At 42.8% G+C, this 17,730-nt stretch overlaps 1 protein-coding gene across 2 annotated transcripts in view; it reads right to left on the reverse strand.

Moving 5' to 3' along the window:
• Positions 1-17,730, reverse strand: part of METTL16 (methyltransferase 16, N6-methyladenosine) — a 471,205-nt gene that overhangs the window by 246,598 nt on the left and 206,877 nt on the right. For both annotated transcript variants that reach the window (XM_053706275.1, XM_053706274.1), the window contains exon 5: positions 463-578. In XM_053706275.1, the coding sequence (XP_053562250.1) occupies positions 463-578 (116 nt within the window). The remainder of the gene's footprint in view (positions 1-462; positions 579-17,730) is intronic.

Below are 17,730 nucleotides of genomic sequence, written 5' to 3' on the forward strand. Positions count from 1 at the left end.
AAAAAAAATCAATTAAAGAAAGCCAATAAATAGTAAACAATATCTAGTGAATCTATGGCAACACTTAAATTTAGATAAACTGAGAAAAAGTGTAAATATACGTATTAAAGATATGCAGATGTAATATCTAATACACCTAACAAGTCACACTCTACATGGTTCATATTGCTGATGATTTTTTGGCCAATAATATGCTATTTCTTGATGGAAGAAAAAACTAATTATTAATCTGCAGTTTTGTATTGTGTTGAATATGCATGGTACACTTTTACATGTTACACAATTTTAAGTAGGTATACCCAGAGAAAAAGAATACATCTTTCACATGCCTTTTTGTATGTAGATATTTAAACATTGGAACAATCATAATTACTGAGAATGTACAACCATTTTTAAGTAGTGAGTCTCTTTAGTGGTACAGTACATTTATAAAGATGGTCAATATAAAGCAACATTTATTACCTTAGCTTCCAACTGGTTAGCAAAGAAAGGCGGATTACACATACAAAAATCGTAAATGATCTCTGATTCTTCTTTTAAGGCATCCATCAGGAGTGTTTTCTGAGGTACCTTGGCCACTGAAGAAAGAAAATATTGGTCCATTAAATAGAAAACTTGAACCTAAAGGAAGTTCCAAATTAACATCATTCTACTATATATACAGGTGTTTCAACCACTCCCATTAGTAACAGGTGCACAAAAATCCAGCACAGTCACCTATCCTTTTGTGTAAAAAATGTGTTTGTCCCACTCTCTTTAGAAAAGAAAAAAGTAAATTCTGTAACCTAAAATTTGAATTCACTTTAAAATTACCTAAATCGTCTATTTCAGTGATTTTTAACCTTTTTTTTGCCGTGGCACACTTTTTTACATTAAAAAATCCTGTGGCACACCACCATCCCAAAATTTAAAAAAAATCACACATTGTAGCCTAATACAGCATATATATATACACATACACACAAACACACACATACTGTATGTATTGTGCTGTTATGCGATGCCTCCTACAAACTACCCCTGCACTGGGAGTAAAAAACAAGCAAAGTTTAAAAAATATGTCACACTGTTGTCAGTCTGCCGTGGCACACCTGAGGATCTCTCACGGCACACTAGTGTGCCACGGCACACTGGTTGAAAAACACTGGTCTATTTTATTAACAGCATTTTGAACATCTAGGTTGCAGAATTAGCTTTTTGGTCTCTCTAGGAAATGTGAAACCAGCACAATTTGTTTTTTATTTACACAAAAGACAGAGATGTTTAATGTAATGTAATTTTAATATAACTCCAATGATGTCCTTTCCTTGACTAATACTTCACTGAGTTGGGAAAAAACATAATTTATGCTTACCTGATAAATTTATTTCTCTTGTAGTGTAGTCAGTCCACGGGTCATCCATTACTTATGGAATATATCTCTTCCTAACAGGAAGCTGCAAGAGGATCACCCAAGCAGAGCTGCCATATAGCTCCTCCCCTCACATGTCATATTCAGTCATTCGACCAAAACCAGACGAGAAAGGAGAAACCATAGGGTGCAGTGGTGACTGGAGTTTAATTAAAATTTAGATCTGCCTTAAAGACAGGGCGGGCCGTGGACTGACTACACTACAAGAGAAATAAATTTATCAGGTAAGCATAAATTATGTTTTCTCTTGTTAAGTGTAGTCAGTCCACGGGTCATCCATTACTTATGGAATACCAATACCAAAGCTAAAGTACACGGATGAAGGGAGGGACAAGGCAGGAACATTAAACAGAAGGAACCACTGCCTGAAGTACCTTTCTCCCAAAAATAGCCTCCGAAGAAGCAAAAGTGTCAAATTTGTAAAATTTTGAAAAAGTGTGAAGTGAAGACCAAGTTGCAGCCTTGCAAATCTGTTCAACAGAGGCCTCATTTTTAAAGGCCCAGGTGGAAGCTACCACTCTAGTAGAATGAGCTGTAATCCTTTCAGGAGGCTGCTGTCCAGCAGTCTCATAGGCTAAACGTATTATGCTACGAAGCCAAAAAGAGAGAGAGGTAGCCGAAGCCTTTTGACCTCTTGTCTGTCCAGAGTAAACGACAAACAGGGAAGAAGTTTGACGAAAATCTTTAGTTGCCTGCAAATAGAACTTCAGGGCACGGACTACGTCCAGATTATGCAAAAGTCGTTCCTTCTTTGAAGAAGGGTTAGGACACAGTGATGGAACAACAATCTCTTGATTGATATTCCTGTTAGTAACTACCTTAGGTAAGAACCCAGGTTTAGTACGCAGAACTACCTTGTCTGAATGAAAAATCAGATAAGGAGAATCGCAATGTAAGGCAGATAACTCAGAGACTCTTCGAGCCGAGGAAATAGCCATCAAAAACAGAACCTTCCAGGATAACAGCTTGATATCAATGGAATGAAGGGGTTCAAATGGAACGCCTTGAAGAACGTTAAGAACTAAGTTTAAGCTCCACGGCGGAGCAACGGTCTTAAACACAGGCTTAATCCTAGCTAAAGCCTGACAAAAAGCCTGAACGTCTGGAACTTCAGCCAGACGTTTGTGTAGAAGAATAGACAGAGCAGAAATCTGTCCCTTTAACGAACTAGCAGATAAGCCCTTTTCTAAACCGTCTTGTAGAAAGGACAATATCCTAGGAATCCTAACCTTACTCCATGAGTAACTCTTGGATTCGCACCAAAATAAATATTTACGCCATATCTTATGGTAAATTTTTCTGGTAACAGGCTTCCTAGCCTGTATTAAGGTATCAATAACCGACTCCGAGAAGCCACGCTTTGATAGAATCAAGCGTTCAATCTCCATGCAGTCAGCCTCAGAGAAATTAGATTTGGATGGTTGAAAGGACCCTGAATTAGAAGGTCCTGTCTCAGAGGCAGAGACCACGGTGGACAGGACGACATGTCCACTAGGTCTGCATACCAGGACCTGCGTGGCCACAGAATCACCGAAGCTCTCTCCTGTTTGATCTTGGCAATCAAACGAGGAAGCATCGGAAATGGTGGAAACACATAAGCCATGTTGAAGACCCAAGGGGCTGTCAGAGCATCTATCAGCACCGCTCCCGGGTCCCTGGACCTGGATCCGTAACAAGGAAGCTTGGCGTTCTGCGAGACGCCATGAGATCCAGATCTGGTTTGCCCCAACGATGAATCAGTTGAGCAAAGACCTCCGGATGAAGTTCCCACTCCCCCGGATGAAAAGTCTGGCGACTTAGAAAATCCGCCTCCCAGTTCTCCACGCCTGGGATGTAAATCGCTGACAGGTGGCAAGAGTGAGACTCTGCCCAGCGAATTATCTTTGAGACTTCCAACATCGCTAGGGAACTTCTGGTTCCCCCTTGATGGTTGATGTAAGCCACAGTCGTGATGTTGTCCGACTGAAATCTGATGAACCTCAGAGTTGCTAACTGAGGCCAAGCTAGGAGAGCATTGAATATTGCTCTTAATTCCAGAATATTTATTGGGAGGAGTTTCTCCTCCTGAGTCCATAGTCCCTGAGCCTTCAGGGAGTTCCAGACAGCGCCCCAGCCTAGAAGGCTGGCGTCTGTTGTTACAATCGTCCAATCTGGCCTGCGAAAGGTCATCCCCTTGGACAGATGTGGCCGAGAAAGCCACCATAGAAGAGAATCTCTGGTCTCTTGATCCAGATTTAGTAGGGGGGACAAATCTGAGTAATCCCCATTCCACTGACTTAGCATGCACAATTGCAGCGATCTGAGATGCAGGCGCGCAAATGGTACTATGTCCATTGCCGCTACCATTAAGCCGATTACTTCCATGCACTGAGCTACTGACGGGTGTGAAATGGAATGAAGGACACGGCAAGCATTTAGAAGCTTTGATAACCTGGCCTCTGTCAGGTAAATTTTCATCTCTACAGAATCTATAAGAGTCCCTAGAAAGGGAACCCTTGTAAGTGGTAATAGAGAACTCTTTTCCACGTTCACCTTCCACCCATGCGACCTCAGAAATGCCAGAACTATCGCTGTATGAGACTTGGCAGTTTGAAAACTTGACGCTTGTATCAGAATGTCGTCTAGGTACGGAGTCACCGCTATGCCTCGCGGTCTTAGTACCGCCAGAAGTGAGCCCAGAACTTTTGTAAAGATTCTTGGAGCCGTAGCTAATCCGAAGGGAAGAGCTACAAACTGGTAATGCCTGTCTAGGAAAGCAAATCTTAGGTACCGATAATGATCCTTGTGAATCGGTATGTGAAGGTAGGCATCCTTTAAGTCCACTGTGGTCATGTATTGACCCTCTTGGATCATGGGAAGGATGGTACGAATAGTTTCCATTTTGAATGATGGAACTCTTAGGAATTTGTTTAGGATTTTTAAGTCCAAGATTGGTCTGAAGGTTCCCTCTTTCTTGGGAACCACAAATAGATTTGAATAGAATCCTTGCCCGTGATCCGTCCGCGGAACTGGGTGGATCACCCCCATTAGTAAGAGGTCTTGTACACAGCGTAGAAACGCCTCTTTCTTTATTTGGTTTGCTGATAACCTTGAAAGATGAAATCTCCCTTGTGGAGGAGAAGTTTTGAAGTCCAGTAGATATCCCTGAGATATTATCTCCAACGCCCAGGGATCCTGGACATCTCTTGCCCAAGCCTGGGCGAAGAGAGAAAGTCTGCCCCCCACTAGATCCGTTTCCGGATAGGGGGCCCGCTCTTCATGCTGTCTTAGGGGCAGCAGCAGGTTTCTTGGCCTGCTTGCCCTTGTTCCAGGACTGGTTAACTTTCCAGCCCTGCCTGTAACGAGCAACAGCTCCTTCCTGTTTTGGAGCGGAGGAAGTTGATGCTGCTCCTGCCTTGAAGTTACGAAAGGCACGAAAATTAGACTGTTTGGCCTTTGATTTGGCCCTGTCCTGAGGTAGAGCATGGCCCTTACCTCCCGTAATGTCAGCTATAATTTCTTTCAAGCCGGGCCCGAATAAGGTCTGCCCTTTGAAAGGAATATTAAGCAATTTTGATTTAGAAGTCACGTCAGCTGACCAGGATTTAAGCCATAGCACTCTGCGCGCTTGGATGGCGAATCCGGAGTTCTTAGCCGTAAGTTTGGTTAAATGTACAACGGCATCAGAAACAAATGCGTTAGCTAGCTTAAGTGCTTTAAGCTTGTTCATAATTTCATCCAATGGAGCAGTGCGAATGGCCTCTTCCAGAGACTCAAACCAGAATGCCGCCGCAGCAGTGACAGGCGCAATGCATGCAAGGGGCTGTAAGATAAAACCTTGTTGAACAAACATCTTCTTAAGGTAACCCTCTAATTTATTATCCATTGGATCTGAAAAAGCACAACTATCCTCCACCGGGATAGTGGTACGCTTAGCTAAAGTAGAAACTGCTCCCTCCACCTTAGGGACCGTCTGCCATAAGTCTCGTGTGGTGGCGTCTATAGGAAACATTTTCCTAAATATGGGAGGAGGGGAAAAAGGCACACCAGGTCTATCCCACTCCTTGCTAATAATCTCTGTAAGCCTTTTAGGTATAGGAAACACGTCAGTACACACCGGTACCGCATAGTATCTATCCAACCTACATAATTTTTCTGGAATTGCAACCGTGTTACAATCATTCAGAGCAGCTAATACCTCCCCTAGCAATATACGGAGGTTCTCAAGCTTAAATTTAAAATTAGAAATCTCTGAATCCAGTCTCCCTGGATCAGATCCGTCACCCACAGAATGAAGCTCTCCGTCTTCATGTTCTGCAAACTGTGACGCAGTATCTGACATGGCTCTCACCTCATCCGCGCGCTCTGTCCTTAACCCAGAGCTATCGCGCTTGCCCCTTAATTCTGGCAATTTAGATAATACTTCTGTCATAACAGTAGCCATGTCTTGCAAAGTGATTTGTAAGGGCCTCCCTGATGTACTTGGCGCCACGAAATAACGCACCTCCTGAGCGGGAGGCGAAGGTACTGACACGTGAGGAGAGTTAGTCGGCATAACTTCCCCCTCGTTGTCTGGTGATAATTTCTTTGCATGTAAAGATTGACTTTTATTTAAAGTAACATCAATGCAATTAGTACACAAATTTCTATTGGGCTCCACATTGGCCTTTAAACATAGTGAACAAAGAGATTCATCGGAGTCAGACATGTTTAAACAGACTAGCAATGAGACTAGCAAGCTTGGAAATACTTTTCTAAATAAATTTACAAGCAATATAAAAAACGCTACTGTGCCTTTAAGAAGCACAAAAAGCTGTCACAGTTGAAATAACAATGAACCAAAATAGTTATAGCAACCAATTTTTCACAGTAAATGTATTAAGTTAGCAAAGGATTGCACCCACCAGCAAATGGATGATTAACCCCTTAATACCCAAAAACGGATAACAATTTAATAATTAACGTTTTTCTCACAGTCAAAACACACTGTCACAGGTCTGCTGTGACTGATTACCTCCCTCAAAATGAATTTTGAAGACCCCTGAGCTCTCTAGAGACGATCTGGATCATGGAGGATGAAGTAGACAGATTGTGACTGAATTTTTACTGCGCAAAAAAGCGCTAAAATAGGCCCCTCCCACTCATATTACAACAGTGGGGAAGCTCAGATAACTGTTTCTATGCAGAAAACAAAGATGGCCATGTGGTAAAAATCATGCCCCAATAAGTTTTATCACCAAGTACCTCACAAAAAACGATTAACATGCCATTAAACGTTTTAAACATACATTTGAAAAGTTATGAAGTGTTATTAATAAGCCTGCTACCAGTCGCTTTTACTGCAGTTAAGGCTCATACATTATTTCAGTATTAACAGTATTTTCAGAGTCAATTCCATTCCTTAGAAAAATACATTCAGTGTACACACACTCATCAGCCTAATACCAGTCGCTATCACTGCATTTAAGGCTGAACTTAAGTTACATTGGTATCAGCAGTATTTTCTCAGTCAATTCCATTCCTCAGAAAAATAATTTACTGCACATACCTCATTTGCAGGGGGGCCCTGCATGCTATTCCCCTTTTCTGAAGTTACCTCACTCCTCAGATGAGAACAGCCAGTGGATCTTAGTTACGTCTGCTAAGATCATAGAAAACGCAGGCAGATTCTTCTTCTAATGCTGCCTGAGAACAAACAGCACACTCCGGTGCCATTTAAAATAACAAACTTTTGATTGAAGAAATAAACTAAGTTAAAAAACACCACAGACCTCTCACAGCGACCTATCTTTAGTTAGGCTGCAAGAGAATGACTGAATATGACATGTGAGGGGAGGAGCTATATAGCAGCTCTGCTTGGGTGATCCTCTTGCAGCTTCCTGTTAGGAAGAGATATATTCCATAAGTAATGGATGACCCGTGGACTGACTACACTTAACAAGAGAAAATGACTTTATACACACAGATGAGAGGCATTTGTCATGTGCAGAGCACTCTTGGAATGTATTCAGAGGGACAATAGCCCTAATACCACTAAATAGTCAAAAAGCCTTGATTTGTATGCACAATGAAACAAAACACAAACCCTAGGTAGACCACATGAGGTAGTCGATCATTTATCAATATTATTTTCACATGTCTGAAGCCAGAAATACAACCAGAAAAAAATAAAAACCTGTCCTAATGGATAGGAAGTGTCAAAAGTCTTGCTAAAGACAATTAGTAGTTGATCTATTAAACACACAAATAATGCAAACAAATTAAAAAATAATGACAATATTAAAACTCAAAATTTACACAACTATAATCAATGTGCTCCACAGAAAAGGTTGCTAGCAGGGTGGTATTATGAAGTTGCCAGGTGGGGGGCAGTGTAATACTTGGAATATTATAAGATTTTCTGCTATCCAAAGCACACATTAATAGCATACTTTAACATAAATGTATTTAATGATAGTGTGTGCAATTAAATGTTGAAATAACAAAATTTATGCTTACCTGATAAATTCCTTTCTCCTGTAGCGTGGTCAGTCCACGGGTCATCATTACTTCTGGGATATTAACTCCTCCCCAACAGGAAGTGCAAGAGGATTCACCCAGCAGAGCTGCTATATAGCTCCTCCCCTCTACGTCACCTCCAGTCATTCGACCAAGGACCAACGAGAAAGGAGAAGCCAAAGGGTGTAGTGGTGACTGGAGTATAATTCAAAAAATTTTTACCTGCCATAAAAAACAGGGCGGGCCGTGGACTGACCACACTACAGGAGAAAGGAATTTATCAGGTAAGCATAAATTTTGTTTTCTCCTGTTAAGTGTGGTCAGTCCACGGGTCATCATTACTTCTGGGATACCAATACCAAAGCTAAAGTACACGGATGACGGGAGGGACAGGCAGGCTCTTTATACGGAAGGAACCACTGCCTGAAGAACCTTTCTCCCAAAAACAGCCTCCGAAGAAGCAAAAGTGTCAAATTTGTAAAATTTGGAAAAAGTATGAAGAGAAGACCAAGTTGCAGCCTTGCAAATCTGTTCAACAGAAGCCTCATTCTTAAAGGCCCAAGTGGAAGCCACAGCTCTAGTAGAATGAGCTGTAATTCTTTCAGGAGGCTGCTGTCCAGCAGTCTCATAGGCTAACCGTATTATGCTACGAAGCCAAAAAGAGAGAGAGGTAGCCGAAGCTTTTTGACCTCTCCTCTGACCAGAATAAACGACAAACAGGGAAGACGTTTGTCGAAAATCCTTAGTTGCCTGTAGATAAAATTTCAGGGCACGGACTACATCTAGATTGTGTAGCAGACGTTCCTTCTTTGAAGAAGGATTAGGACACAAAGATGGAACCACAATCTCCTTATTGATATTCCTGTTAGTGACCACCTTAGGTAGGAACCCAGGTTTAGTACGCAGAACTACCTTGTCTGAATGAAAAATCAGATAAGGAGAATCACAATGTAAGGCAGATAACTCAGAGACTCTTCGAGCCGAGGAAATCGCCATTAAAAACAGAACTTTCCAAGATAACAGCTTGATATCAATGGAATGAAGGGGTTCAAATGGAACACCCTGTAAAACATTAAGAACTAAGTTCAAACTCCATGGTGGAGCAACAGTTTTAAACACAGGCTTGATCCTAGCTAAAGCCTGACAAAAAGCTTGAACGTCCGGAACTTCTGACAGACGTTTGTGTAAAAGAATGGACAGAGCTGAAATCTGTCCCTTTAAGGAACTAGCAGATAAACCCTTTTCTAAACCCTCTTGTAGAAAAGACAATATCCTAGGAATCCTAACCTTACTCCATGAGTAACTCTTGGATTCGCACCAATATAAATATTTGCGCCATATCTTGTGGTAAATCTTTCTGGTAACAGGCTTCCTAGCCTGTATTAAGGTATCAATAACTGACTCAGAAAAACCACGTTTTGATAAAATCAAGCGTTCAATTTCCAAGCAGTCAGCTTCAGAGAAATTAGATTTTGATGTTTGAAGGGACCCTGGATCAGAAGGTCCTGTTTCAGAGGTAGAGACCAAGGTGGACAGGATGACATGTCCACTAGATCTGCATACCAAGTCCTGCGTGGCCATGCAGGTGCTATTAGAATCACTGATGCTCTCTCCTGTTTGATTCTGGCAATCAATCGAGGAAGCATCGGGAAGGGTGGAAACACATAAGCCATCCCGAAGGTCCAAGGTGCTGTCAAAGCATCTATCAGAATCGCTCCCGGATCCCTGGATCTGGACCCGTAACGAGGAAGCTTGGCGTTCTGTCGAGACGCCATGAGATCTATCTCTGGTTTGCCCCAACGTCGAAGTATTTGGGCAAAGACCTCCGGATGAAGTTCCCACTCCCCCGGATGAAAAGTCTGACGACTTAAGAAATCCGCCTCCCAGTTCTCCACTCCCGGGATGTGGATTGCTGACAGGTGGCAAGAGTGAGACTCTGCCCAGCGAATTATCTTTGATACTTCCATCATTGCTAGGGAGCTTCTTGTCCCTCCCTGATGGTTGATGTAAGCTACAGTCGTGATGTTGTCCGACTGAAACCTGATGAACCCCCGAGTTGTTAACTGGGGCCAAGCCAGAAGGGCATTGAGAACTGCTCTCAATTCCAGAATGTTTATTGGTAGGAGACTCTCCTCCTGATTCCATTGTCCCTGAGCCTTCAGAGAATTCCAGACAGCGCCCCAACCTAGTAGGCTGGCGTCTGTTGTAACAATTGTCCAGTCTGGCCTGCTGAATGGCATCCCCCTGGACAGATGTGGCCGAGAAAGCCACCATAGAAGAGAATTTCTGGTCTCTTGATCCAGATTCAGAGTAGGGGACAAGTCTGAGTAATCCCCATTCCACTGACTTAGCATGCACAATTGCAGCGGTCTGAGATGTAGGCGTGCAAAGGGTACTATGTCCATTGCCGCTACCATTAAGCCGATCACCTCCATGCATTGAGCTACTGACGGGTGTTGAATGGAATGAAGGACACGGCATGCATTTTGAAGCTTTGTTAACCTGTCTTCTGTCAGGTAAATCTTCATTTCTACAGAATCTATAAGAGTCCCCAAGAAGGGAACTCTTGTGAGTGGAAAGAGAGAACTTTTCTTTTCGTTCACCTTCCATCCATGCGACCTTAGAAATGCCAGTACTAACTCTGTATGAGACTTGGCAGTTTGAAAGCTTGAAGCTTGTATCAGAATGTCGTCTAGGTACGGAGCTACCGAAATTCCTCGCGGTCTTAGTACCGCCAGAAGGGCACCCAGAACTTTTGTGAAGATTCTTGGAGTCGTAGCCAATCCGAATGGAAGAGCTACAAACTGGTAATGCCTGTCTAGAAAGGCAAACCTTAGATACCGGTAATGATCTTTGTGAATCGGTATGTGAAGGTAAGCATCCTTTAAATCCACTGTGGTCATGTACTGACCCTTTTGGATCATGGGTAAAATTGTCCGAATAGTTTCCATTTTGAACGATGGAACTCTTAGGAATTTGTTTAGGATCTTTAAATCCAAGATTGGCCTGAAAGTTCCCTCTTTTTTGGGAACCACAAACAGATTTGAGTAAAACCCTTGTCCTTGTTCCGACCGCGGAACCGGATGGATCACTCCCATTAATAAAAGATCTTGAACGCAGCGTAGAAACGCCTCTTTCTTTATTTGGTTTGTTGACAACCTTGACAGATGAAATCTCCCTCTTGGGGGAGAGGATTTGAAGTCCAGAAGGTATCCCTGAGATATGATCTCTAACGCCCAGGGATCCTGGACATCTCTTGCCCAAGCCTGGGCGAAGAGAGAAAGTCTGCCCCCCACTAGATCCGTTCCCGGATCGGGGGCCCTCAATTCATGCTGTCTTAGGGGCAGCAGCAGGTTTCTTGGCCTGCTTGCCCTTGTTCCAGGACTGGTTAGGTCTCCAGCCTTGTCTGTAGCGAGCAACAGCTCCTTCCTGTTTTGGTGCAGAGGAAGTTGATGCTGCTCCTGCTTTGAAATTACGAAAAGGAACGAAAATTAGACTGTCTAGCCTTAGGTTTGGCTCTGTCTTGAGGCAGGGCATGGCCTTTACCTCCTGTAATGTCAGCGATAATTTCTTTCAACCCGGGCCCGAATAAGGTCTGCCCTTTGAAAGGTATATTAAGCAATTTAGATTTAGAAGTAACGTCAGCTGACCAGGATTTTAGCCACAGTGCTCTGCGCGCCTGAATGGCGAATCCGGAATTCTTAGCCGTAAGTTTAGTTAAATGTACTACGGCATCCGAAATAAATGAGTTAGCTAACTTAAGGGCTTTAAGCTTGTGTGTAATCTCATCTAATGGAGCTGATTCAAGTGTCTCTTCCAGAGACTCAAACCAAAATGCTGCTGCGGCCGTGACAGGCGCAATGCATGCAAGAGGTTGCAATATAAAACCTTGTTGAACAAACATTTTCTTAAGGTAACCCTCTAACTTTTTATCCATTGGATCTGAAAAAGCACAGCTATCCTCCACCGGGATAGTGGTACGCTTAGCTAAAGTAGAAACTGCTCCCTCCACCTTAGGGACCGTTTGCCATAAGTCCCGTGTGGTGGCGTCTATTGGAAACATCTTTCTAAATATCGGAGGGGGTGAGAACGGCACACCGGGTCTATCCCACTCCTTAGTAACAATTTCAGTAAGTCTCTTAGGTATAGGAAAAACGTCAGTACTCGACGGTACCGCAAAATATTTATCCAACCTACCCATTTTCTCTGGTATTGCAACTGTGTTACAATCATTCAGAGCCGCTAACACCTCCCCTAGTAATACACGGAGGTTTTCCAGCTTAAATTTAAAATTTGAAATATCTGAATCCAGTCTGTTTGGATCAGAACCGTCACCCGCAGAATGAAGCTCTCCGTCCTCATGTTCTGCAAATTGTGACGCAGTGTCTGACATGGCCCTAATATTATCAGAGCACTCTGTTCTCACCCCAGAGTGATCACGCTTACCTCTTAGTTCTGGTAATTTAGCCAAAACTTCAGTCATAACAGTAGCCATATCCTGTAATGTGATTTGTAATGGCCGCCCAGATGTACTCGGCGCTACAATATCACGCACCTCCCGAGCGGGAGATGCAGGTACTGACACGTGAGGTGAGTTAGTCGGCATAACTCTCCCCTCGTTGTTTGGTGAAATATGTTCAATTTGTACAGATTGACTTTTATTTAAAGTAGCATCAATGCAGTTAGTACATAAATTTCTATTGGGCTCCACTTTGGCTTTAGCACATATAGCACAGATATCTTCCTCTGAATCAGACATGTTTAACACACTAGCAAATAAACTAGCAACTTGGAAATACTTTTCAAGTAATTTACTATAATATGAAAACGTACTGTGCCTATAAGAAGCACAGAAAAAGTTATAACAGTTGAAAATTAATAACAGTTATAGCATCAAATCCTTGTAAAAAAACACAATTTTAGCAAAGGATTGCTCCCATTAGCAAAGGAAAACTAACCCTGATAGCAGAGAAAAAATACAGAAATAAACGTTTTTTATCACAGTCAACTACAATCTCACAGCTCTGCTGTGAGTGATTACCTCCCTCAAAACAAGTTTTGAAGACCCCTGTAGAGATGAACCGGATCATGCAGGGAAGACAATAAACTTCTGACTGAATTTTTTGATGCGTAGCAAAAGCGCCAAAAAAGGCCCCTCCCCCTCACACACAACAGTGAGAGAGATCAGTAAACTGTCATAAATTAAATAAAACGACTGCCAAGTGGAAAAAAAAAAACAGTGCCCAAAACATTTTTTCACCCAGTACCTCAGAAAATTAAACGATTTTACATGCCAGCAAAAAACGTTTAACATTAAATAAATTAAGTGTTATTAAAAAGCCTGTTGCTAGTCCCTGCAAATTAGGCTAAAGTCTTATGTATACAGTATAAATCCAGTGAAGTGCCATTCCCCAGAATACTGAAGTGTAAAATATACATACATGACAGCCTGATACCAGTTGCTGCTACTGCATTTAAGGCTGAGTTTACATTATATCGGTATGGCAGAATTTTCTCATCAATTCCATTGTTAGAAAATAATAAGCTGCTACATACCTCTTTGCAGATTAATCTGCCCGCTGTCCCCTGATCTGAAGTTTACCTCTCCTCAGATGGCCGAGAAACAGCAATATGATCTTAACTACGCCGGCTAAAATCATAGAAAAACTCAGGTAGATTCTTCTTCAAATTCTACCAGAGAAGGAATAACACACTCCGGTGCTATTATAAAATAACAAACTTTTGATTGAAGGTATGAAACTAAGTATAATCACCATAGTCCTCTCAAACATCCTATCTATTCGTTGGGTGCAAGAGAATGACTGGAGGTGACGTAGAGGGGAGGAGCTATATAGCAGCTCTGCTGGGTGAATCCTCTTGCACTTTCTGTTGGGGAGGAGTTAATATCCCAGAAGTAATGATGACCCGTGGACTGACCACACTTAACAGGAGAAAATTTAATATTAGCTAATTTTAGCTTCATATTGACTTAAATGTAAGACACCTATACACAAAAGCAATCAGATTCCAAACTCTCCACCATGGCCAAGACGAAAGAGCTATTCAAGGATGTCAGGGACAAAATTGTAGACCTACACAAGGCTGGAATAGGCTAAAAGACCATCGCCAAGCAGCTTGGTGAGAAGGTGACAACAGATGGTGCTATTATTTGCAAATGGAAGAAACACAAAATAACTGTCTCTTGTCAATGATCTCAAGGCAGCTGGGACCATAGTAACCTAGAAAACAATTGGTAAATCACTACGCCGTGAAGGACTGAAATCCTGCAGCTCCCGCAAGGTCCCCTTGCTCAAGAAAACACATGTACAGGCCCGTCTGAAGTTTGCCAATGAACATCTGAATGCTTCAGAGGAGAACTGGGCAAAATTGTTGTGGTCAGATGAGATCAAAATCTAGCTCCTTGGCATCAACTCAACTTACTGTGTTTTGAGGAGGAGGATTGCTGCCTATGACCCCAAGAACACCATCCCCACCGTCAAACATGGAGGTGGAAACATTATGCTTTGTGGTTGTTTTTCTGCTAAGGGGACAGGATAACTTCACCACATCAAAGGGACGATGGACGGGACCATCTACGGTCAAATCTTAGGCGACAACCTCTTTCCCTCTTACAGGGCATTGATAATGGGTCGTGGATGGGTATTCCAGCATGACAATAAACCAAAACACGGCCAAGGCAACAAAGGAGTGGCTCAAGGAGAAGCACATTAGGGTCCTGGAGTGGCCTAGCCAGTCTCCAGACCTTAAAATCTGCTGAGGGAGCTGAAGCTTCGAGTTGCCAAACATCAGCCTCAAAATCTTAATGACTCGGAGAGGATCTGCAAAGAGGAGTAGGACAAAATGCCTCCTGATATGTGTGCAAACCTGGTGGCCAACTACAAGAAACGTCTGACCTCTGTGATTGCCAACAAGGGTTTTGCAACCATGTACAAAGTCATGTTTTGCAAAGGGGTCAAATACTTATTTCACTCATTAAAATGCAAATCAATGTATAAAACTTTTTTTAAAAGCGTTTTTCTGGATTTTTTGTTATTCTGTTTCTCACTTTCAAATAATCTACCATTAAAATTATAGACTGATCATTTCTTTGTGAGTGGGCAAATGTACAAAATCTTTTAAAGAAACCAATAACAAATATAATCACTGCATAAACCAGGGCTAACAAATTCAGGCGCCAGGGAGCCAGCTGGCACCTTAAAATTAGGCTCTGGGGCACTAGTTTAGAGTCCCCCCCCCCCCCCAAAAAAAAACATGGGTGCTCCCTATATATCATAGGGATTGCCAAAAGTTTCTAGCTCCTAGAATTGCAACAAATATGTCAAGCCTTCTCTGGCACAGATTACAACAGCCAAGTATTTAGAAAAGTGTTTCTCAACTCCAGTCATCAAGTACCCCTAACAAGCCAGGTTTTCATGACATCTGAACTGGAGCACAGGTGAAATAATCAGCCGATCAGTAACCATGGTAATTAACCTGCTCTCACCCATCAGCTGATTATTTCCCCTGAGCTCTAATTAAGATATCATGATGATATGGTCTGTTAGGGGTACTTGAGGACAGGGATTAAACAGCACTTTTGTAGGACAAGGATTCCAAGACTTTAGTACGTGGAAATCTACTTTCGATATGACGAGTCCACGGATTTCATCCTTACTTGTGGGATATTAACCTCCTACTAACAGGAAGTGGCAAAGAGCACCACAGCAGAGCTGTATATATAGCCCCTCTCTTCCCCTCCAGTCATTCGGCCAAAGGTTATAAGAGAAAAACAGAATTTATGTTTACCTGATAAATTTCTTTCTCCAACGGTGTGTCCGGTCCACGGCGTCATCCTTACTTGTGGGGATATTCTCCTCCCCAACAGGAAATGGCAAAGAGCCCAGCAAAGCTGGTCACATGATCCCTCCTAGGCTCCGCCTACCCCAGTCATTCGACCGACGTTAAGGAGGAATAATAGCATAGGAGAAACCATATGGTACCGTGGTGACTGTAGTTAAAGAAAATAAATTATCAGACCTGATTAAAAAACCAGGGCGGGCCGTGGACCGGACACACCGTTGGAGAAAGAAATTTATCAGGTAAACATAAATTCTGTTTTCTCCAACATAGGTGTGTCCGGTCCACGGCGTCATCCTTACTTGTGGGAACCAATACCAAAGCTTTAGGACACGGATGAAGGGAGGGAGCAAATCAGGTCACCTAAATGGAAGGCACCACGGCTTGCAAAACTTTTCTCCCAAAAATAGCCTCAGAAGAAGCAAAAGTATCAAACTTGTAAAATTTGGTAAAAGTGTGCAGTGAAGACCAAGTCGCTGCCCTACATATCTGATCAACAGAAGCCTCGTTCTTGAAGGCCCATGTGGAAGCCACAGCCCTAGTGGAATGAGCCGTGATTCTTTCGGGAGGCTGCCGTCCGGCAGTCTCGTAAGCCAATCTGATGATGCTTTTAATCCAAAAAGAGAGAGAGGTAGAAGTTGCTTTTTGACCTCTCCTTTTACCTGAATAAACAACAAACAGGGAAGATGTTTGTCTAAAATCCTTTGTAGCATCTAAATAGAATTTTAGAGCGCGAACAACATCCAAATTGTGCAACAAGCGTTCCTTCTTTGAAACTGGTTTCGGACACAGAGAAGGTACGATAATCTCCTGGTTAATGTTTTTGTTAGAAACAACTTTTGGAAGAAAACCAGGTTTAGTACGTAAAACCACCTTATCTGCATGGAACACCAGATAAGGAGGAGAACACTGCAGAGCAGATAATTCTGAAACTCTTCTAGCAGAAGAAATTGCAACTAAAAACAAAACTTTCCAAGATAATAACTTAATATCAACGGAATGTAAGGGTTCAAACGGAACCCCCTGAAGAACTGAAAGAACTAGATTGAGACTCCAAGGAGGAGTCAAAGGTTTGTAAACAGGCTTGATTCTAACCAGAGCCTGAACAAAGGCTTGAACATCTGGCACAGCTGCCAGTTTTTTGTGAAGTAACACCGACAAGGCAGAAATCTGTCCCTTCAGGGAACTTGCCGATAATCCTTTTTCCAATCCTTCTTGAAGGAAGGATAGAATCCTAGGAATCTTAACCTTGTCCCAAGGGAATCCTTTAGATTCACACCAACAGATATATTTTTTCCAAATTTTGTGGTAAATCTTTCTAGTTACAGGCTTTCTGGCCTGAACAAGAGTATCGATAACAGAATCTGAGAAACCTCGCTTCGATAAAATCAAGCGTTCAATCTCCAAGCAGTCAGCTGGAGTGAAACCAGATTCGGATGTTCGAACGGACCCTGAACAAGAAGGTCTCGTCTCAAAGGTAGCTTCCAAGGTGGAGCCGATGACATATTCACCAGATCTGCATACCAAGTCCTGCGTGGCCACGCAGGAGCTATCAAGATCACCGACGTCCTCTCCTGATTGATCCTGGCTACCAGCCTGGGGATGAGAGGAAACGGCGGGAACACATAAGCTAGTTTGAAGGTCCAAGGTGCTACTAGTGCATCCACTAGAGCCGCCTTGGGATCCCTGGATCTGGACCCGTAGCAAGGAACTTTGAAGTTCTGACGAGAGGCCATCAGATCCATGTCTGGAATGCCCCAAAGTTGAGTGACTTGGGCAAAGATTTCCGGATGGAGTTCCCACTCCCCCGGATGCAATGTCTGACGACTCAGAAAATCCGCTTCCCAATTTTCCACTCCCGGGATGTGGATAGCAGACAGGTGGCAGGAGTGAGACTCCGCCCATAGAATAATCTTGGTCACTTCTTCCATCGCTAGGGAACTCCTTGTTCCCCCCTGATGGTTGATGTACGCAACAGTCGTCAT

This window comes from Bombina bombina, chromosome 3, assembly GCF_027579735.1.
Source record: "Bombina bombina isolate aBomBom1 chromosome 3, aBomBom1.pri, whole genome shotgun sequence".
In the NCBI taxonomy this organism is placed as follows: domain Eukaryota; kingdom Metazoa; phylum Chordata; class Amphibia; order Anura; family Bombinatoridae; genus Bombina; species Bombina bombina.